Consider the following 22,287-nt stretch of genomic DNA (forward strand, 5'->3'; position numbering starts at 1 on the left):
GGTATTTTTATGGTATCCTTCCTGTGGTAGGCTGAATAACATTCCCCCAAAAGATATTCACATCCTAATCCTTTTGAATGTTACCTTATGAAACAAAAAAGGATTCTGCAGATGTTAAATTAAGGATCTTGTTGGGGGTGTTGTCCTGGATTACCCAGGTGGGCCCTAAATGTAACCACACACATCCTTATAAGAAAGAGACAGGAGATGTGACACAGAAGAGAAAGCATGGGGGTAAGTTGAAGTGATGTGCCACAAACAAAGGAATGCTAGCAGCCACCAAAGGCCAGAAGGCACAAGAAATGGATTCTCCCCTAGAACCTCCAGAGGGAGCCTGGCCCGGCTGACACCTTGATTTTGACCTAGTGAAATTGATTTCAGACATCTGGCCTCCAGAACTGTGAAAGAATAAATTTCTGTTGTTTTAAATCACCAAGCTTGCTATGATTTGTTATAGCAGTCATAGGAAACTAATACACCCCTCAAAAATAATCTGAAGTGAAAATACTTAGAATCTGGAATTCTATGTACAACCTACCTAGCAATCAAGAGTCAGTAGAATAAAAACATTTTCAGACAAGCAAGTTCTCAAGAAATTGATCTCCTCTGCACTCTTTCTCAGGAAGCTACAGGAGGATGTGCTCCACCTAAGTAAGGGAATAAACCAAGAAACATGATCTTCAACCCAGGAACTTGGCAAAGGGAATTCCAAGGATGGAAAAACAAGGAAAACCCTATGATAGTAGCTGGTATGGGCCTAGAGAGTACGCAGTTCAATTAGAAACAATTTGAAAAAGTTTCTTCTGTATAGCACAGGAAACTATGTTCAATATCTTGTAATAGCCTTTAATGAAAAATAAATGAAAACAAATATGTTACCGAGTCCAAACTTGTTCTGCTCGCTGCACTACAGGCCAATAAATTGGGAGACAAGGTGTTGGGGCAAGGATTAGCGACTTCATTTGGAAGGTCGGCAGACGGAGAGGATGGCAGACTAATGTCTTGGAGAACCATCCTATTCCAGTCAGAATACAGGCTCCTTTTATACAAAAATACAGGGGAGGGGCTGTGGTTGGTTGTTGCAAACTTCTTGCCCCAGGAATTGTTTGTTCTCTGTGTGGGTCAGGCCATGGTGTCCCTGTAAACCTCCAACAAAACAAAGGTTATTCTCTTATTTTGCAACTTGCTGTCTCTACATAAGTGCAGAAGTGCTAACATCCTTAAAGTTCAGAGCCTTGAGAATAGGCTCTCCTGTATATTTCAGGCTAAAGGCAATATGGTTTTACAAAAGGTGCAGAGCTAGCAAAACTAAGCCTAGAAAACAGGGCATAGTGGTTAAAACTAAAGGAACAGATCCAATATAGAGTCAGATTTGTTCTCTATCACAAATATACATATGTATATGCATGACTGGAACATTGTGCTGTACACCAGAAACTGACACATTATCATTGACTCTACTTCAATAATAATAAAAAAAAAGAAACAACTTGAGACTGATAGATTTCTGATGTCATTGAATTGGTAGAAAATTTGACTGAGAGGTTATAGGAAAAATTAGGGAAATAAGGAAAACTAGTGAAACAAAATTGGGCAGTTATTAACTTTAGGATAGACAAAAAGTAAAGGGAACATAATCTCGCTAGATTGAAATACTTAGCTATGAATAGGCATATAGTCTAAATACAGGTCTTTGATTTAGCAAAAATTGTAATACTGGGTGTATGGGGAAGGGAAAGCAGAGGGGAGGGTTAAGTTGGAGAACGAAATCCTCATTTTCCATCAGAGGAAATCAATAAATAAAGTCTAAAATTGGTTAATCAAAAGTTAACAGTATATACCAGTTCTTTACAAAAATGTAAATGTGTAAATGCTAGAAAAAATAGCCAAAGTAAGTTGAAATACAAGTAGTTGTTTCTGGAGTGAAGGTCTGGAAGGATTGGGGTGAAATAAGGCAAGGAAATACCTTTTTTTGGTTGTTGTTATAAGCCCTTTGGAACTATTTAACTATTTAAGTGATGTCCATGTTTTACCTTACGAAAAATAAAATTCAATTAAAAATAACTGGGGGTGGGGGTGGGTGTAGCTCAGTGATAGAGCACATGCTTATTATGCATGAGGTCCTGGGCTCAATCCCCAGTACCTCTGCCAAAAAAAAATTTTTTTTTTAATTTATAGAAGAAATATACACACTCTTAAGAGAGAAAATGCCAGGTCAAACACATGGCCAATGATATTGCATTGGTAGAATTTAGGTTAACTATTTTTAAAGTATTGAAAATAATTTCTAAACAGGGTAGACTTTCAAGAGAGAAGTGTTGATTAGCTTGAGTCATCTGAGCTCTATAGAGGCAGTGTTAAAGAACGTGTCAGTGACAGCCACTTGCCTACTATGACAAAACTCTTACCAATGTCCACAAGAGCCTGGCCATCTCTATCAGATTCAGTCTTGAAGACAGAAACTACAATTCAGCCTATTTCTATACTCCTTGACCCATAATAAGTAACTCAATAAAAGTATGATGAAAATGGGGTGCAGGTGCACTGAGAACAAGAAAAAATTGGGTGAGGGAAATAGCAGTTACCAACTTGGGACTTGGAATCAGAAAGAATTGAGTTCCTTCTCTGTTATTAGCTGTATGACTACAGAAAATATATTTACTTTGCCTGTTTATTCATAAAACAGTGAGAAATACTAGTTTATACTTCAAAGAGTTGTTCTGAAGATTAAATGAGATGGTGCACATGAAGACTTTTAAAGAATCTGGCCTTTTACAGAGTTACATGATATCCCTAGATAAATGGTAACTATAACTATTACCAAATGGAGACTCTTGAATTTCTGGCATCAACCCAAATGACTGCTAATGTAAATATTGTTGAGATATTTACTTATGAGAAAGAAAAGGAAAATAAATTAACATTTTTTTTGCCTATTATGTGTCAGGTACTTTATACATGTTATTATTTTAATCTTCATAATAATAGTAATCATTATTATCTCCATTTTACAGATAAGAAAACCAAGGTTGAAAGAGGTTAAGTAATTTCATTCAGGTACTCAAATATTTATTTAGTGACTACTTTGTGTAAGACTCTGTTCAAGATACTGGGAAAACAACATTGAACAAAACAATCACAGTCCCTGATGAACTTACATTCTAGCAAGGTAGATAGATAACACACTGACAATGCAATTATAGGTTGTAGTAAGTGTAATGAAGGAAATAAATAGGGTCTTGAGACAGAAAATTACAGGAGGAATATGTTTTAGATAGGATGGCCAAGAAAGTCCTTTTTAAAGAGAAAGTTGAGCTGAGATCTGAAGGATGAGAATGAGTAAGCCATGCAAAGAGCCAAGCTAGAGAGTTGTAGGGAGATTGTACAGCAAACACAAAGGGCTGGCTGCAGGAAAGAGCTTAGAAGCTCTGGGGCAAGGTAGTCAGCTGTGTGGATAGTGGCTGGAGTTGTTTCTGTAGGTCAAGGCATTTACAGTGTTGGGGCCTAAGATAGGCTAACCCCCAAATGTGCCTCAATGGCATATTAATTATTATGAGTTAAAGTTACATTAAGAAATGCCCAATGCCAGAGGGACACTTTGACCCTCCTGACTCCCTGAGAGCAGGAAATAAATCACTCATGTGAAAGGTGCATGCTCTGCATCTGGAGGTAAAAGGACACCCTTATGGTCAGAGATATGGAATTCAGGGAAGAAGCCTATATAAACAATCCTCGTTTCTTCTTTAATTTGCTTCCCTAAGACTAAACTCTGTTTAGATTCTTTACTAATTGAGTACCTCCAAACTAAGTTTCTTTGTCCCATCAACTTTTCACAAGTTTATTGTTTGCCTAAAAATTATAAAAGCTGCCTTCTTTAGTCACTTCCTAAGTACCATTTCTACGAGACCTCCTTGTACTTGAATTAAAATTAGCCCCCCTCCCCCCCTTAATAATCTATCTTGTGTCAGTTTTATTATTGTCCAGCAACAAGAACTCAACTTGGGTAAAGAGAGAAAAATCTCCCCTTCCTGACAAGGGCCTTACAGGACTCTGTAAAGAGTATGGATTTTATTCTAAGTACAATGAGAAGCTAATGTAAGGTTTAAAAATTAGGGGAAGGGCATGATCTGTTTCATCTTTTAAATGAACCTTCCCTTTGCTGAGTGAATGCAGTGTAGAGAAGGGAAAAGAGCAGAAGTAAGGAGACCTGTTAAGGAGGTTGTTAATGGTAGTTATCCAGGGAAGAGATAAAAGAGACTTGGACTTAAAAGAGTGCTGGGCAGGGGTGATAAAAGTAAAAGGACTGCATTGGACACGGAGGGCAAAGGAATCAAAGGTCTGGTTAGCACCACGTGCCTAAATGCTAAAGATCAGAGTGGAGCTAAGCGGGGTACAGTTTCGTTTTGCATAGGTCCATTGTAAGATGCTGGTGAGCCATCTAAGAGGAGATATCAGTAGGCCCCTGGATATGCAGAATGTAAGTGACTATCCATCTAAGCTGTAGTTGTAGACGTTTCCTTGGAGGAACGTAGGAGAGTAGTAAGCGGGGGAACGCTAAAGAGGCTTGAGAGCTTTCCACTCCAACTGGCCATCACTTAGGAAACTAAAACGACATCCAGGTTCCCACAGGCTAAGTGGGGTCCAGAAACACAGCTCCCAGAGCCGACTACAGCACAGGCTCAAGATCCCGTATTTTCTTTACCCACGACCCACACTTAAGAGATCGAGTCACTCCAAGAATGTCCAAAACGCCCATCGTACCCCTACGGAAAGCCGGAGGTCACTGAGCACGAGCGAGGCCCAAGGAGCGCTGCCTGCTGGGATTTGTAGGCTGAAGGCTGCAGGCGTTTGCGCAACCTCCTCGTTGGCGCAGCCTGCTGGATGCTGCGCCACGTAGATGGGGAAGGGAAGCGTGCCCTAAGCCTGCATCAGCCATTACGGGATGTTGTCCGAAAACGCAGATCCGATCTTGCTTGCCTGCTTTGGCGATGGCGATGGCGATTCCTCATCAGTTAAAGGATAAAGTCATAGTTCTGTTGGTTCTTGTGGGAGCCTTAACGCTTCCTAATTATCCTTTAAGACCATTCTGAACGCTGCCTCCGTGAAAAGGGGCTTGCTGTGGACCTCCCCCTTCCGTGCTTCCCTGGGACTCTTACAATTTCTCTAGTAATAACTACAATCACGGCTGGCCTTCCTGAGCGCTTACTGTTCTAGTCCAAGCTATTTACCCGCACTAGCTCATAAATTCTCACACAAGTCTCTGAGACGGTTGCTATTTAATTTCCATTTCACAGATGAGGAGATTATAGTTTAGAGACGATATGTAATTTGAGCGAGGCCACGGAGAAATGTGATACCTTTTAATCCTGCATCCCTCCCACAGTACTACGCGTTCGAGGACCAGCTTTCTACTTTCCCGCGGGCTACGCCCCGGGGGCGGGGATCTGGTGACGGCCCCGCGTCCCATGGTGCCTTGCGCGCCTGCGCTGCAATTGGCCGGGCGACTGGGCTCCCTTTTCAAATTGAGGCGCCGAGTCGTTGCTTGGCTTCCTGGGCTTCGGGCGGAGACTAGATTGGCGATTCGGAGGCTCCGGCTGGTGCGGGACAGACGCCGCGGCCAGTCAGAGTCCCTGGTGGAGGGCGATTTCCGTGGCCACGCCAGCACCCGGCAGGGGAGGTGGGCACCCAGGTCCGAGCCGGCAGCCGAGCCGCCCCACGGCGCCCGAGTCCGCGACCCGGCCTTAACTTTTCGGCGGGGACCGTCATGGCGTCTCAGCCGAATTCGTCTGCGAAGAAGAAAGATGAGAAGGGGAAGAACATCCAGGTGGTGGTGAGATGCAGGTAGGGCGAGCCTGGCAGGATTGCGAGCCTGGCAGGATTCCGAGCCCCGGGCTTTGCTACTGGGCTTCCTACTGAGCGGTCGGAGAAGAGGGGTTTTGTTTGCAGTTTCTGAAGGGACCAGATCTTCCTGTTCAGTAGTTCCCTGCGTTCTGTTCGATAAAATGACACCAGGTTGCTGTGACGAGTAAATTAGTGTTGCTGCTGCTGTTGTTGCAGAAGAAAGGATAGCTGTATCTGAGTTTGTAGTTTAAACTGCTGTTGCGGAAAATCTGATCGCTGTTCTTCAGTGAAAAGTGCGTTGTATTTTAAAAAACTACTGTCGACAAAGATTTAGGTGTCACTTTTATATGCCACTTCTTGCAGTTGGTCAGTTTAGAAATAAGACTGAACACCTGCTTTGCAGATGTTTTGGCACTTATGTTGGGATTACCATCCTTTCCATCTCTAAAAACGTGATCAGAGAAAACCAGTTCTCTTTATTCCAGATGCAATAGTTTTTGAATTCTTGCTAAACAAGTAAACAGCATTGTATTTAAAATTAAAAAATTAAGTTGTAGAGTGAGTTTATGTTTTTAAAAGATCAAGGAGACAACTTAAGTTGTGCCGCACTAGGTCTTCCCTTGACCAAAGGAGACAACTTTTTCCCAGTGGGTGGGTGAAAAAGGGAACTTTTCCCCTTAATCAGAGGAGACAATTTTCCCCGATTGCTTTCCATATCACTTACAAATTTTAAAATGAGCTAGGAGAGAAAGAACATCCTTATATAATCTATTGCTTAATCAGAGATTGATTTATTCTGCTTTTTAGAGGCCCTGCACAGTTTACAGATGTATGTTTTGTGTCTTTTTTGTTGCTGTCGTTTCAAAAACTCTACCAACTAGCAGCAATTTTTCTGTAAAGCCAAACGTATTGAAAAGTTAAAAGGTTATTTTAAAAGTATATCGACAAACTTTCTTCGGTTATTGCCTACACATCTTTGGTGACTTGAATTGTAGGTATCAAAGATAAATAGCTAGCTTTCTAAACTAGGTGCCAGGGAGGAAATCTGGTGGTAACCTCAAGTCTAGCCAATTACTAGCTGCATTCTGGGGCTTCTACTAATAGTTACTTGAAGACTTAAAAAAAAAAAAACCCAAAACCAAAAAACCAGCCCATATTACAAATGCAAATTCTTAGATGATCTTGACTGTTTAGTAAAGTCAGGCAGTGTTACCTTTTATGTGTGGCTTTATTTTTTTTAATTTCATTTTTATTGTTAGTTACAAATATGTCAGATCTATAAAAAGTTATAAAGAACAGTGTAACAGACATCTGTGTATCCATCACCCAGGTTAGAAACAGAACAGTCATTTTTGCTGGAGTTCCAGAGTATCCCTCCCAATCCCTTTCCTCTCCCACAAGAGTAAACATTATCCTAAACTTCATGTTTATTATTCTCATACATTTAAAGCCTTAACTTAAGAGAGATTTCTTTTATTTTATCACTAATGAAAAGTGCTTGGGTTGTGTCTGGTATTTACAATAATTTCAGTTTAAAGAGATGTTTTTCTTTTCAGTTTAGCCTTTTCTTTTTCTAATAGCCTTTCTAGTGCAAATATGTCCTTAAGCTTTAGTAAATAAAAAACTTATGAGGCCCTTGGGGGTTGTCAAACCTTTTCTGTAAAGGGCCCAGATATAAATATTTTAGGCTTTGTAGGTCACATGTGGTCTTTGTCACATACTCTTCTATGATTTTTTTTTCTTCCAGTTTTAAACTTTAAATTGGCACAGTCTGTTGTAGCCTAAGAGATCAGCAAGATTTCTGGAGTGGTGACTTCATTACTTGATTACAATAAAAACAATCTTTAAGATGTTCTTTCCTTGTACAATAACTATATGAATATTTATGGAATGAATGAATGAATTTAACACTTCATTGGACAGGTTTTATTTTTAAATTCTCAATCTTCCTTCCTTCACCATTCTGGTTGTTTGATTTTTAATGTAACTGTGGTAGGGCCAATAAATTGATGGATTTATTAGTATCAGCAGAAATCTTGTAATTTCTGGTTAGAAAAGTCAGGATAGGAAAATAGTGCCTTGGCAGTACTCTTTATTGCAGTACAAACAGTCCCTAGAGTTCCTCTCTGGGAGCTTTGATAACTTGTAGGAATGGGTGATTTGTGTGAATTTCTACTCCTCTGTCCTGACAGCTTGAATAGTATTCATTTGGTTATTTAATCACACATCCAGGCAAGAGATTAGACCAATTAGAAAAGCTTTAACCACATGAGAGCAATTCATTCCACTTGATACTTTTGGCCTACCTCAGTGTAAGCTGGTTTTGACTTAATTTTGTTGAACTTTTAATAATACTGCATCCTGTGAGTTATGTGCACTTGGTAGGTTTCAGTACATTTGACAAATGACAGCTTCTGACCAAACATGCTAGGGATGGAGCATACCAGAGGACACTGAGGTATCCTTCTTAAAATAAATAGCAACTTGGTCCCTCTAGTGATGAGAGGAAAGAATTTCCTGTAACAATATGTGATAACAAGTGGGAAAAAAGAACTCAAGTCAAGAGTACTCCTCTCCCTTTGGCCCAGATGTGTCATACATCAGTATCTTATGGATGCTACTCTGTGGACTGTGGTTCTTTTTAGCTCTCCCATAATTCCTCTTAGGATGACATTTATTAGACAGTGTAGTTTAACAGATATGTGTGTGCCTGCTGTGTGCTAAGCATAGTAATACACACAGGAAACAGTAAATTAAACAGGATTTCTTTCCCTACACTGTGAGGTTGGTACTTACCAACCTTAATTTTCAAATGAGGAGACAGGCACAAAGGGCTATGTTGCCAAGCAGACTGAATCAAGAGTCTTAATTCTACTGAGATCCCAAAGGAGGCTTTTAGCTTAGATTACTTCCTCAGGGAGCCTGTCCCATCACCCATGCCTCCCCTATCCTGCCCTGTCCCAATCAAGACTACATTAAATTTTTGCTGTATGTTCTTACAGCACCTTTTATTTACCTGTTCTAAACATCATCTTTCTTACAATCACTTGTTTTTTGTCTGTTCTCCACCAGACCTCACAGTGTTGTGAGGACACACTGAGTTAACACACGTGAAGCACTGGGAACAGTGAGTACTTGGCACATAGTTAGTACTCAATGTATTAGTCATTATTTTTACCTATTTTTTATTTTGTGCCAGTTATCCATTGGCAGGTTAGTATTTTGAATGCAAATTTGGCATGTTCTTTCTGCTACATCATAACCTAACTTGACCAGATTCTAAGAACAGTGGAAATTGAATTCTGGAAAATAAGTTTGGCATTTTTTACAAGTTAGTTCTGTTAGCATCCACTCCAAGAAATGTCAGAATTTTACATATCTTTTAAAACTTTGAAAAAAAAAACTAATTTTATTTCTGGGATTTGAAACCCTTACAGTTCTGTCTGCTAGCAGTATCATTTAGTCCCCATTTAGTCCCCATCCCAACAGTGTAGTTAAAACTTCAGATTGTTCTAGTCTGAGGTATTTACAAAAATGTCATCAGTAACCTGATAACCAAGAGTTCTTGAATAACCTTGTCTGTTTCTTTTTATAGACCATTTAATTTGGCAGAGCGGAAAGCTAACGCCCATTCTGTAGTAGAATGTGATCATGTACGGAAAGAAGTTAGCGTACGAACTGGAGGACTGGCTGACAAGAGCTCAAGGAAGACATATACTTTTGATATGGTACTTCTTAAAATTTTGCTACTTCGTTATTCACTAATGTAAAGTTACCCTACTGTACCTATTTTCTCTAGGTTCTAGTGTACAATTACAAACTTCAGTTGATTCTTTAAGTTGTCAAATGGTTTCTAGTGGGCTGAATAAGTTCAGACATTAGAAACAAAGTTATTAAAGTAATTCTTAAGATTTTTTTTTTTGAAGAAATGCCTTTTTTTCCCCCCCGGTATAGGTTTTTGGAGCATCTACTAAACAAATTGATGTTTACCGAAGTGTTGTTTGTCCAATTCTGGATGAAGTTATTATGGGCTATAATTGCACCATTTTTGCGTGAGTGAAACACTATTTTTCAAATTGATGAAAAGGTTTGGATGCTTGTATTCTTTTTTTGTTTAACGCTTCTGTGAATTTTGACAGATATGGCCAAACTGGCACTGGAAAAACCTTCACAATGGAAGGTGAAAGGTCCCCTAATGAAGAGTATACTTGGGAGCAGGTACTTATTGTTTTTAACAGACTACTGTCTCTAAAGTGGCTGAAATATAACTGACTAAACCTTGGTAAAAGGCCTCTGTCTTGAAATGGGGAAGATCAGAGTACATATGTCAAACGTAAATTTAGGATAAACTATTAAAGTATATGGTATGGCTCCTGTTTAAGAAACACACAGTCTTACTGGGAGAGACAGGACCAATACATATGGCACAGTTAAGTGATAAGAGAAGGGTCTGTTTGGGACAGAATAGTTGGAGCAGCATATTGTGGGGAAGTGGAATGTGAGTAGGGCTTGAAGGGGAAGACTTTGTAATGAGGGAACGAGTCTCATAAAGTTAGCACAGCCAGGAGGCTATATGTTACTTTATTAATGATGACTTTGAGTGTTCAAGAAATTAAGATCACCTTATTGTTGAATATTATAGAAAGCACATAGTACATTTCACAAAGATTTCTGTCAAATGTGTTTAAATTTAAATTAGTTTAATGACTAAGTTAATTTTAAAAATTATTAACATTTAGGTAGATTTATTTTTAGTGGTTACATACTTGGGGCGTTAACTTTATGTGTGAATAATAAAGTTATGGAATTATAATCATAGGGGATATGGAATAGGCTTAAAGCACAGTATCAAAATTTAGAGAGTCGTAACAGTTTTGTTAAGGATACTTAGAAATTTGAGAAACAACTTTGTCTTATGTCAGAATTAGAGAATATACTGTTAGATGGGGGCCACTTTTCTGATTAAAATGATGGTATTATGTTCTTAAGAGAAAAGATGGAAAGGATTATCGAACTTGGCTTTATAAGTAGCTTGGTTCAATTGGTTTCTGTGTAGTGCTCAGGCATGAAGTGGCTGACAGCAATGACAGATTTGTGGAAGGTGTGAAGAAGAATAATTACTATTGAGCAGAAGGTTGTAAATGGCTTGTAACTGACTTGGCTTCTCTAACAGGTTCTGGGTTTTTTTCCTTCTTCTTCTTTTTAACTTGTTTTTATATACTTATGTTTAAATATACTGTAAAGGAAGCCCTTGTTATATGTGTTTTAACTACTGCAGTAACTGGCATTCTTCCTTTATTTAAGTCCTTAGTAATATTATAATTTCAGGATCCTTTGGCTGGTATAATTCCACGTACTCTTCATCAAATTTTTGAGAAACTTACTGATAATGGTACTGAATTTTCAGTCAAAGTGTCTCTGTTGGAAATCTATAATGAAGAGCTTTTCGATCTCCTTAATCCATCTTCTGATGTTTCTGAGAGACTACAGATGTTTGATGATCCCCGTAACAAGGTAACTTCAGTCTTGGAGAATAAAATGTCTCCAAATCTTAATATATGATGCTTTGAGAAATCTTCATCTATGTGTGTCTATAAATTTATAGAAGTCTATAAATATATATATATATATATACATTTAAAACCAATCTAATGGGTGCTCTTTTGATATTTGGTCAGAGGGGAGTGATAATCAAAGGTTTAGAAGAAATTACAGTACACAACAAGGATGAAGTCTATCAAATTTTGGAGAAAGGGGCAGCAAAGAGGACAACTGCAGCAACTTTGATGAATGCCTACTCTAGGTGAGAAAGCCATGGTCTCCCCTGCTGTTGCATTTCCTTTTTAAGAAGAATTACGAACTTGGGGAATCAAATTGGGGTGAGTCAAGGTGTGTGAGTCACACATCTAGACTGTATGCTGGATTACCTGCCTTGGTAATTGGCTTGAGATTTATAGGGAGAGCACCAGTACTGAGAGAATGTTGAAAGGAGAACAAAGCTGAACTAGAACAGAAGTATTAAGTCTTTTTAAGCAGAAGATTTCTATTCCCAAGTGAAATTATACATGGGAGCTCCAATTAAAATGTGGCTGCCATAGTTGATTTGGCAGTGGGATGCTCAGAGGCTTACCTCCTCAGCTGTAGGAAGGTTTTCCCTGAGCACTTTTCTGGAGCACCTACTTAGCACACACTTTGAAAACCCCTAATTTGAATAAGGATTAGAAGAAAATCGAATGACTTTATTTTTTAATGTAGGAAAACAAATGGTCAGTGACACTGGTTTTCACGAGGAGAAAGGGTTATAATTGATAGCATCCCCTATAGGATGAATCCCAAACTCTCCAAATGCAGTTTGCCAAGTCAGAGGTGATTTTTTTTTTTTTTTCTGTTGGTCTTTGAAGGAAACATCAGAGTGTAATTGAAAGAGCTATGGATTAGGAGTTAGATATTTGTGTTTAGTTCCAGTTCTGCAGTTAACTAAATATGTTACTTCAGGTAAATAGTTGAACTTATCTGAATATCATTTTCTCTGAGCTACAAAATGATTTTTAGGGCTAGATCTCATTTCTTTGCTCTTATAATTGGACACTTCTACAATATGCTATAACAATTATAATTGCAACTCTATAGAAATATGCATGTCATTAAGATCATGGAATTATGGGTGATTTTATAATTAAATTTTCCTGTAATAGCTTTCCACTTTATTAAAAATTAAGTTATAAACAAATCATAGAATGAAATTTCCATTTTATTAAATGATTGGTTTGTACCTTTACTTAGAATTCAGAAGAATGAACTTAAGACTAGATAAAATTTCTTTAAATATTTTTTTCTGAACTATATAAAATTCCTATTCTGTAAATTTGTATAACTTAGGATTCCTTTTTTTTGTAGGTAGACTGGAGTAAATATCTCTTCTTATGAATGTATGTGATAAAGAAAAGGAGAATGTAATTCAGTTTTCCAAAATCAGAGTTGACTTTTATGCTTAATTGCATTAATTCCATAATCTTGAATAAGGCATGGGCAAATAGTGGTAGGAATACATAATATGCATATTATAATTCAGATCTATAGTTTATATTCTTCCTTGTGTCCTTCCTCTTTTCTGTAATATAAAATAATTTGAATAATTTTGTAAAAACAATACTTAATGTGAAAATTTCTAAGTAATGTGGAAAGTACAAATGAGGAAATTAAAAATTACTGTATTCCCTACCAACCATCAATGACATTAACAAACATAATGATGTTCACCAAATGTCATTGATACAGAAAGGAATAATGCCTTTTTTTTGATTGGAATGATGTCTTTTGTTGTCTGTATACTTTTTGTATCTCTTAGATGCAAGCTGAATGTCAGTATACAGCAAAAGATAGATTTTCTAAAAGTTTATAGTATAGTAGTGATTATCTTGTAGTGTTTCTAAAAATACCGCTGTTTACAATTTCCGCTGTTCAGAGGAAGGGACTACTTATTTCTGATGGTGTTCTGAAAGCAGAGCAGTGTGCTTTTAGAACAGCTAACATTGAGGGAGAGTAATCTGATGGCTTGCCTGATGCTGTCTGAATTTATGGTAAAGACATATTTCAAGTGGTTCTTGTATAAATAGGAAGATCAATTGCAAGCTTTCCCCTCTGACACACTAGTAGGGCAGCTGTCCAAACCCCATCCCACATCCAGCTTTCAGAGATGCCTGAGGATTCTAATTCCTAAGGCTTTTAGTCTGTTTTCAGGTAGTTTCTTATTGGGGTCTCCTTTGCAGGCAGCAGTTACAAGAAAGCAAAAACCTAGCATTTTTCTATCTATATGTTGTCTTCCAAAATCTTACGGCTATCCTCTGATAACTATCTTTCTCTACCCTGGTGGATTTAGATCTTTCTTTGCTGTTTTCAGTATTTTATAGAATGCAAATAATGTTTTGCATTTTAATGACTGAGCAACTTGATCTTGTTTTCTAGTCGTTCCCACTCGGTTTTCTCTGTTACGATACATATGAAAGAAACTACAATTGATGGAGAGGAGCTTGTTAAAATTGGAAAGTTGAACTTGGTGAGCACCTACCTTAATACCACTGTTTCACTTTTTCTTTTTTTTCCTCCAGCTTTATTGAGGTATAATTCACAAATAAACTTATATATTTAAAATATACAATGTGATGATTTGATATGTGTACACTTTATGAAATGATTATCACAATCAGGTAAATTAGCATATCCATCACTCCACATATGTACTTTTTTTGGTGAGAATACTTAAGATCTACTTTTTCAGCAAATTTCAGTATAATATTAATAACTATAGTCACCATAGTATATATCAGATCCCAGAATTTACTTATCTTAAAACTGAAGGCTTATAACCTTTGACCAGTGTCTTATCTCCCCAGCCTCCCTGCTCCTGGTAACCATCATTCTACTTTGTTTCTCTGAGTTGGACTTTCTTTCTCCTTTACAATTCCTCCCACCCTTCCCCACCATTCCACATATAAGTGAGATCATACTGTTTGTTTTTCTCTGTCTGGCTTATTTCACTTAGCATAATGTCCTCTAGGTCCATCCATGATGTGGCAGATGTCAGGATATCCTGTCTCATGGCCAAATAATATTTCAATGTGTGTGTGTATCTTCTTTATCTATTCATTCATCAACATGCACTTAGGCTGTTTTCATATCTTGGCTATTGTGAATAATGAATGCAGTGAACATGGGAGTGTAGATAGCTTTTTGAGATCGTGCTTTCATTTCCTTTGAATACATACACAGAAATAGGATTGCTAAGTCACATGGCAGTTCTGTTCCGCAGTTTAATTCTTTATCACCTCATAGAGCAGCTTGAAAGTTTGCACTTCTGGACAGTATTTTTGTAGTCACAGGGTTATTAGCTCTGTAGGGGTTGTTAATTATAGAAAAATTACCTTACTAGCTATTTAGTATATTATCTATAATATGGGAATGGAAGTCTTCTAGTCCATATCCGATAGACTGAGAACTTATTTTTATTTTTAAAATTCAAGGTTGATCTTGCAGGAAGCGAAAACATTGGCCGTTCTGGAGCAGTTGACAAGAGGGCTCGGGAAGCTGGAAATATCAATCAATCCCTGTTGACCTTGGGAAGGGTTATTACCGCTCTTGTAGAAAGAACACCTCATGTTCCTTATCGAGAATCTAAACTAACTAGAATCCTGCAGGACTCTCTTGGGGGACGTACAAGAACATCTATAATTGCAACAATTTCTCCTGCATCTCTCAATCTTGAGGTAAGCTCTTTGAAAGGCATCTCAAATATAGTAGCTATAATTCTTATATAACTATCATGTTTTAAAAGTTCATCAGTTGGCTTCATTCATTCTCTTCTACAGTAAAAAGGATCTGGACATTGCGTATTGACACACAGAGAAGGACACCACTATTTTTCTTCTTTCTGGCAGTTTTTGATCTTAAAGAGCTAGTTACTTAATAGCTTTTTCCACATAGTCTTCAAAGAAAATCGCTGTGGTCATTAGCAGTGGATGGTTTAATTGAAAACTTAGAAATGGGTTAAGTGAATGCTAGTGTTACAGAGGCTGCTTAGAGAGCCCTGAAGATGGGGTCAGAGGTGTGGATATAGGTAGGAAAACCCAGAGAAGCAACAAAGATGGTAAAGTCTACTCTTATTTTATTGGATTATCTACTTTAAATGGAATTAGGAAAGCTTTTATAAGGTCTGTAACTCTCCTTTCATTTTTAAAAATATCTTTATTGAGATATAATTCACATACCATAAAGTTCACCCATTTAAGTGTATAATTCAGTGATTTTACTATAGCTGTACAACTGTCATCAAAATCTAAACATTTTTATCACTCCAAGAGGAAACCCTGTTAGCAATCACCCCCATCTGCCCCTACTCCCAGCCCTAGGTCACTACTAATCTACTTTTTTTTTAATCTATAGATTTGCCTATTCTGGACATTTCATATAAATGGAATCATACATTAAGTGTTCTTTTGTGACTGGCTTCTTTCACTTAGCATAATGTTTTCAGTGTTCATGTTATGGCAGTTATCAAAAAACTTCATTCCTCTTTGTGAATAAATGATATTCCATTGTATGGGTATAGGACAGTTTGTTTATTCATCAGTTGATGAAATTCGTTGAGTTTTAAGACTAAAGTAAAAATTTATTAGACCAAATTATCATAAAGTTAAAGACCCTGAGTATTGAAGAGTAAGAAAAGAAGAATGTTTTGAACAATCTTCCTTTTTAAAGATTGGATATAGTAGTATTAGTGGGTAGGTTTTTAGATTAGACATAACCATAAATTTTTACTTATAAGTTATTGTAGAGTACATTTTAGGTTACAGAATTACATTATTCCTGTAATGTCCTTAGTAATTGGCCTTTTCTTTTAATCACAGGAGACTCTGAGTACCTTGGAATACGCTCATAGAGCAAAGAACATACTCAATAAGCCTGAAGTTAACCAGAAACTCACCAAAAAAGCTCTGATTAAGGTAACTGTGAATTTTTGTGCAGTAATGTAATCTTTTTTGACAAATGTGAAAATAAGGAACTGAAATAAAGAGTTGTCAAAATGGTTTATTATATTGCCTATGGTAAGGCTTTTCATCTGATGATTTAGACTAAATATCCTATGTGTTAAAATGTTTTTTCTAATGCTAATATGTTGATTGGAGGTTGTGTTTTTTCTTCAGAAACCCATAGTTTTATAATGAGTATATTTAAAGGGGCTTTGAAAGTTGTTGAGAGACTTTGTTCTAAACAGATAAATAGCGAATGAAAAGTGTGCTTATGACTTTTTATCACAATTTTTTATGCTTTAAAAAACATAAGGGCCAACTTTGTCTTATTTATTATACATCCTCCCCAAACTGAATGGAAAAAAAAAAAGTTAAGTGCTAAATTGACACCTACAACATTCTTGTATAGGAATATACAGAAGAGATAGAGCGTCTGAAACGAGATCTTGCTGCAGCCCGTGAGAAAAATGGAGTGTACATTTCTGAAGAAAATTTTCGGTAAGCCCTTGGCTGTGGAAATTAATTTCCAAGAATAAGCACTTTCTGATAATAGGCTATTTGAAATGCCTCCTATAGATGCTTCTTTTTGTTTTGACGTTAAGTAGTTATTCAAACAGTTAAATTTTTTAATATAATTTTTTATTTTTAAATAATGATACAATCACGTGAGTTGCAAGAGGAGTACCAAGGTCCTATGTATTTTTCACCCAGTTTCCCACATTGTTTACCTTTTAAGTAACTTTTTGTACAGTATTAAATTGACATTGGTACAATGTATGTGTATAATTCTAAGGCATTTTATCTCTTTTATAGATTCTTTGTAGTTCTGCAGTTAAGGTACAGAACCATCCTGTCATTACAAAGATCTTCCTCTTGCTACCCTCTCTAGTCATATTCACTCTTCTTCCCCAATGATCCCTAACCCCTGACAGCCACTAATCTATTCACTTTTTAATCCTGGAATAGTTTGCTCCAAGGAAAGCTTCTAGTAAGGCTTTATGTAGAATCAACAACAATAATAACAGATGCAGAAGGGAAGTGGGATGCTAAGGATTATAATTTGACAATTCCTGATTGCATTTATCCTTCAAGGTATTAAGGAGGGTGACTTTCACAGGGCATTTTTTAAATTAATAATGATAAAAGTTATTTACAGCTAACTGATAATAGCCAAGATCATTTTAGTATAATCTTAGATATTACACTTATATGATCATTCTAATTTTACATAAATCATTTAATAAACTCATTTTTCCCATTTATTTTCAATTATCATAATGTGCTATATCCTGATTGTTGTTCATATATTAACAAATGCTCAAATTTATATTGTGTATCACAGGGTATTAAACAATAATTCTCCATTTATTCTTCTTATGTGATGTTAGGTTTTTGTTTCTTGGGTTTTGTTATGGGGAGGGGGAGATAATTAGGTTTATTTATTTATTTATTTTTAGAGGAGGTGCTGGGGATTGAACTCAGGACCTCGTGCATGCTAAGCATGCCCTCTACCACTTAGCTATATCCTCCCTCTCTGTGACTTTAGTTTTGTTTGGTTCTTTCATAGCCCATACCTAGTTGGCAAAAACACTTCTAAAAAAATCTTTCGTAAATTTGCACTCAATTCTTAAACTTTTTATTTTTTAATGTTTTTCTTTTTTCTGTTTCTCTAGTTTTCAGATATACTTTACCATACACACTGGCGTTCCACTGTTCACTTTACAGTGTCCCTAATTCTATCATATTTGTATTTTTATACTTTAATTCTTATTCAGTAAACACTTTTTTATATTTTAAGTTTGGTATCAGAATGCTAGAAAACCCAACTTAAACTGTCTTAAAACAGCAAGGGGATAGAATGAGCTTTAAGGATATTTAATCCAATAACTCAAGGATCCTGTTTCTGTCTCTTCCAACTCCTGTTCTGAATGGTGGCTTTTGTCTAGGGCTTGCTGTTCATCTAGGAAGATGGTCAGCAACAGAACAGCTACCTGCTCTCGTTCATATCTCATGTGGATGAGAGGCTTCTTGTCCATCAACCATCAAAACTGGCCAGGGGAACATCACTTATTGATTACTTTAGGCCTCAGTTTTGTCCATGTATGAACCAATAACTGGTAAAGGAATTTAATTTCCCTAACTGTCTTAAGCCAGTCAGATTTAGTCTCTGGATCTGGGGATGGATTTAGGCCCTCTCCCACCTCCCCCAAACCCCACCATACAGCCATGCTGTACAGTCAGGGCATATTCATTCCCCAAAGGAAATCTGGATGCTGGAGATGGGTGCTTAGTAGGCAACCAATAAATATCTACAAGTGGTTTTGTCCCTTGATTTGCTAATATAGTATCTTCTGCTGTTAATAGTCAAACATTGGACACTGTGGAATGATTGTCTAATTTTCTTATCTTCTGGTCATCTCTTTATAGTTTAGATTAAGAAGTAACTTTAATTTGTCTATCCCATCATTTTAAAGACTGGATATGAGGCATGATCTGAGACAAAGTTCTTCCTGAAAAAGCTTGAAATTACACTGTAGGTCAGAGCAGGATCACAAAAGCTGGAGCCAACATTTAAACAGAATAATGCTTTATTTACCCCAAGTTTAACAGAACTTTTAAAACTTTATCAAAACTGCATCATTCCCTCTGGCCTGTACCCATTCCAGCTCCAGCTGGCCTGCCAAAGCTACCCAGTACATGCCATCTACACAGGGAATGTGCCTATACAACGCCATCCAAGCCTTGAAGACTGGGAGAGGTAGCTTTTTCACACAGAAGTGAAACAAAATGAGGAGACAGAGGAATATGTTCCAAATGAAAGAATATAAAACCCCAGGAAAAATCTCTAATGAAATGGATATAACTAGTTTACCTGACAAAGTTCAAAGTAATGCCCAGTAAAGATGCTTACCAAACTTAGGAAAAGAATGGAGGAACACAGTGAGAACTTCAACATAGAGTTAGAAAATATAAAGAACCAATCAGAGCTGAAGAATGTAATCGCTGAAATGAAAAATAAACTAGAGGGAGTCAGTGACAAATGAGATGACACAGGGAAATGGATCGATGATCTGGAAGATAAGATAATGGAAATCACCCAATCAGAACAGCTAAAAGAAGAAACTTTTAAAAATGAGGTTAATCCAAACATTCACATTATAGGGGTCTCAAAAGAAGAAGGGAAAGAAAGGGGCAGAATACTTATTTGAAAAAATTATGGCTGAAAACTTTTCTAACCTGGAGAAGGAAATGTATCCAGATCCAGGAACCACAGAGTCTCAAGATAAACCCAGAGAGGTCCACACCAAGACACATTATAATTAAGATGGCAAAAATTAAAGAGAGAATTATAAAAGCAGCAAGAGAAAAGCAACTAGTCACATACAGGGGAACCCTTATAAGACTATCACCTGATTTTTTCAGCAGAAAATTTGCAGATCAGAAGGGAGTGCCCTGATACATTTAAAGTGATGAAAGAGAAAAATGTATAATCAAGAATACCCTAACCAGCATAGTTATCATTCAAAATTGAAGGAAAGAGCTTCTGAGACAAGCAAAATCTAAAGGGGTTCATTACCACGAAACTGACCTTACAAGAAATGTTAAAGGGTCTTTAAATTGAAAAGAAAAGGCCATAACTAGTGATAAGAAAATACATGAAAGAAAAAAAATCTCATTGGTAAAAGCAAATATATACCAAAGGCAGTGGAGCAGCCATTTAAAGAGCTAGTGTGAAGGTTAAAAGACAAAGTAGTAAAGTCAACTATTACCACAGTAGGTCGTTAAGGGATACACAAAATTAAAGATGTAAAATATGACCTCAAAAACATAAAATGTGGGGGGAGAGGAGTAAAAATGTAGTGCTTTATTTGAATGCATTCAAACTTAGGTCACTATAAGCTTAAAATAGACTGTTCTATATCCAGGTTGATATATATGAGCCTTATGGTAACCACAAACCAAAAACTTAATAGATATACCAAAAAAGAAAAAGGAACCCAAACATAACACTAAAGAAAGTCATCAAACTATAAGGGAAGAGACCAAAGAGGAGAAGAAAGGAGCAGAGAAGAACTACAGAAACAACCAGAAAAGTTACCAAAATGGCAAGAAGTACGTATCTATCAATAATCACTTTAAGTGTAAATGGACTGAATGCTCCAGTCAAAAGACATAGGGTGGCTGAATGGATTGAAAAACAATGCCTGTCTATATGCTTCCTACAGAGATTCACTTGATCTAAAGACACACAGAGACTAAAAGTGCAGGAATGGAAAAGATATTCCCTGCAAGTGGAAATGAAAAAAGAGCTGGGGTAGCAGTACTCATATCAGACAACAGACTTTAAAACAAAGTCTGTAACAAGGGGCAAACAAGGGCATTATATAATGATAAAGGGGTCAGTCCAAGAGGACAAAGGCATACCTTGGAGAGGTTATGTATTTTGTTCCAGACCACCTCAATAAAGCAAATCTCACAATAAAGTGAATCACATGAATTTTTTATTTCCCAGTGCATATAAAAGTTATGTACATTCTATACTGTAGTCTGTTAAGTGAGCAATAGCATTATGTCTAAAACAAATGTACACACCTTAATTAAAAAATAATGCTGTTGCAAAAATGACATCAGTAGACTTGCTCAATGCAGGGTTGCCACAAACCTTCAATCTGTAAAAGAAATATCTGCAAAGCACAATAAAACATAAATTTGAAAAGCTATATGTTCGTGTATGTTCATTGTCTCACTACTTATGATAGCCAAGATATGGAATCAACCTAACTGTCCATCGACAGATGAATGGATAAGGAAGATGTGATATAAATAATGAATTACTACACAGCCATGAAAAAGAATGAAATCTTGCCATTTGTGACAACATGGATGGATCTAGAGGGTATTATGCTAAGCGAAATTACAGAAAAACAAATACTGTAGATTTCACTCATATGTGGAATCTAAACAACGTAAGTGAACAAACATAACAAAACAGAAACACACTCATAGATACAGAGAACAGATTGGTGCTTCCCAGTGAGGAGAGTGGTGAGGGGAATAGGCGACAGGTGAAAGAGATTAAGAGGTAGAAACTTCCAGTTATAAGGTAAGTTTGGGGATGTAATGTACAGCATAGGGAATACAGTCAATATTGTATAACTTTGTATGGTGACAGATGGTAACTAGACTTATTGTGGTGATCATTTTTTAGTGAAAATATTAGCTCACTATGTTGTATACCTAAAACTAATATAATATTGTAAGTCAGTTATACTGCAATTAAAATATTTATCAAAACTGTATCATTTATTGAATAACAATATTACATTTCTCTTGTACAGTCAATATAGGAAAAGCATTTAAACATCCTATTCTACTTCAAAGAGCTACTCCCAATAAAGAGCTAATATTGTTAATCAAAAGACAGAATTAACTTTCCCCTTATACCTCAGTTCTTTTATCTTTTCTTTTAATCAGTAAAATCTCTAGCCAATAATTTGAGGAAATCTGCCTTCTTAAAAGGATCTTTGTCATTTAAGCACAGTGTGGAATAGAAAATGGTTAGTATGAAGGAACTAGAAGAATGCAAAGGACAGCACTTACTTCCAAAACTTGTTAATGCTCAAGAAATCAGAGACACTCATTAAAGTAGACAAGAATTCTCTGGTCCAAAATGTCAGTAGTGCTAAGGCTAAGGAACTTTTATGGTGGTTTGATGTATGTATGCTGCTGTCTGTCTTGAGGTATGTGTGCAGGGGGCAGGAGGTGTAATTGCTCTGTGTACATACTTCAATTCAGTTTTCCAGATTTTAGCCCCTTATCTCACCCCCTCTTCTTTTGACACCAGATGACTTCACATTACAAGCCTCTCCTGGATGCTGAGTGTCTTGTTTATACTTCATATTCCTGATTACAGACACCT

The 22,287-nt window shown here is 36.8% G+C and overlaps 1 protein-coding gene across 1 annotated transcript in view; it reads left to right on the top strand.

Moving 5' to 3' along the window:
- Window positions 1-5,534: 5,534 nt before the first annotated feature.
- Window positions 5,535-22,287, top strand: part of KIF11 (kinesin family member 11) — a 37,482-nt gene continuing 20,729 nt past the window's right edge. Inside the window, exons 1-10 of the mRNA XM_010974288.3 lie at window positions 5,535-5,841; window positions 9,437-9,569; window positions 9,796-9,893; window positions 9,981-10,059; window positions 11,170-11,355; window positions 11,520-11,644; window positions 13,807-13,897; window positions 14,862-15,104; window positions 16,245-16,340; window positions 16,777-16,865. Of these exons, the coding sequence (XP_010972590.1) occupies window positions 5,765-5,841; window positions 9,437-9,569; window positions 9,796-9,893; window positions 9,981-10,059; window positions 11,170-11,355; window positions 11,520-11,644; window positions 13,807-13,897; window positions 14,862-15,104; window positions 16,245-16,340; window positions 16,777-16,865 (1,217 nt within the window). The 5' untranslated portion in view covers window positions 5,535-5,764. The remainder of the gene's footprint in view (window positions 5,842-9,436; window positions 9,570-9,795; window positions 9,894-9,980; window positions 10,060-11,169; window positions 11,356-11,519; window positions 11,645-13,806; window positions 13,898-14,861; window positions 15,105-16,244; window positions 16,341-16,776; window positions 16,866-22,287) is intronic.

The sequence above is a fragment of the Camelus dromedarius genome, chromosome 8 (assembly GCF_036321535.1).
Source record: "Camelus dromedarius isolate mCamDro1 chromosome 8, mCamDro1.pat, whole genome shotgun sequence".
NCBI classification, from domain to species: domain Eukaryota; kingdom Metazoa; phylum Chordata; class Mammalia; order Artiodactyla; family Camelidae; genus Camelus; species Camelus dromedarius.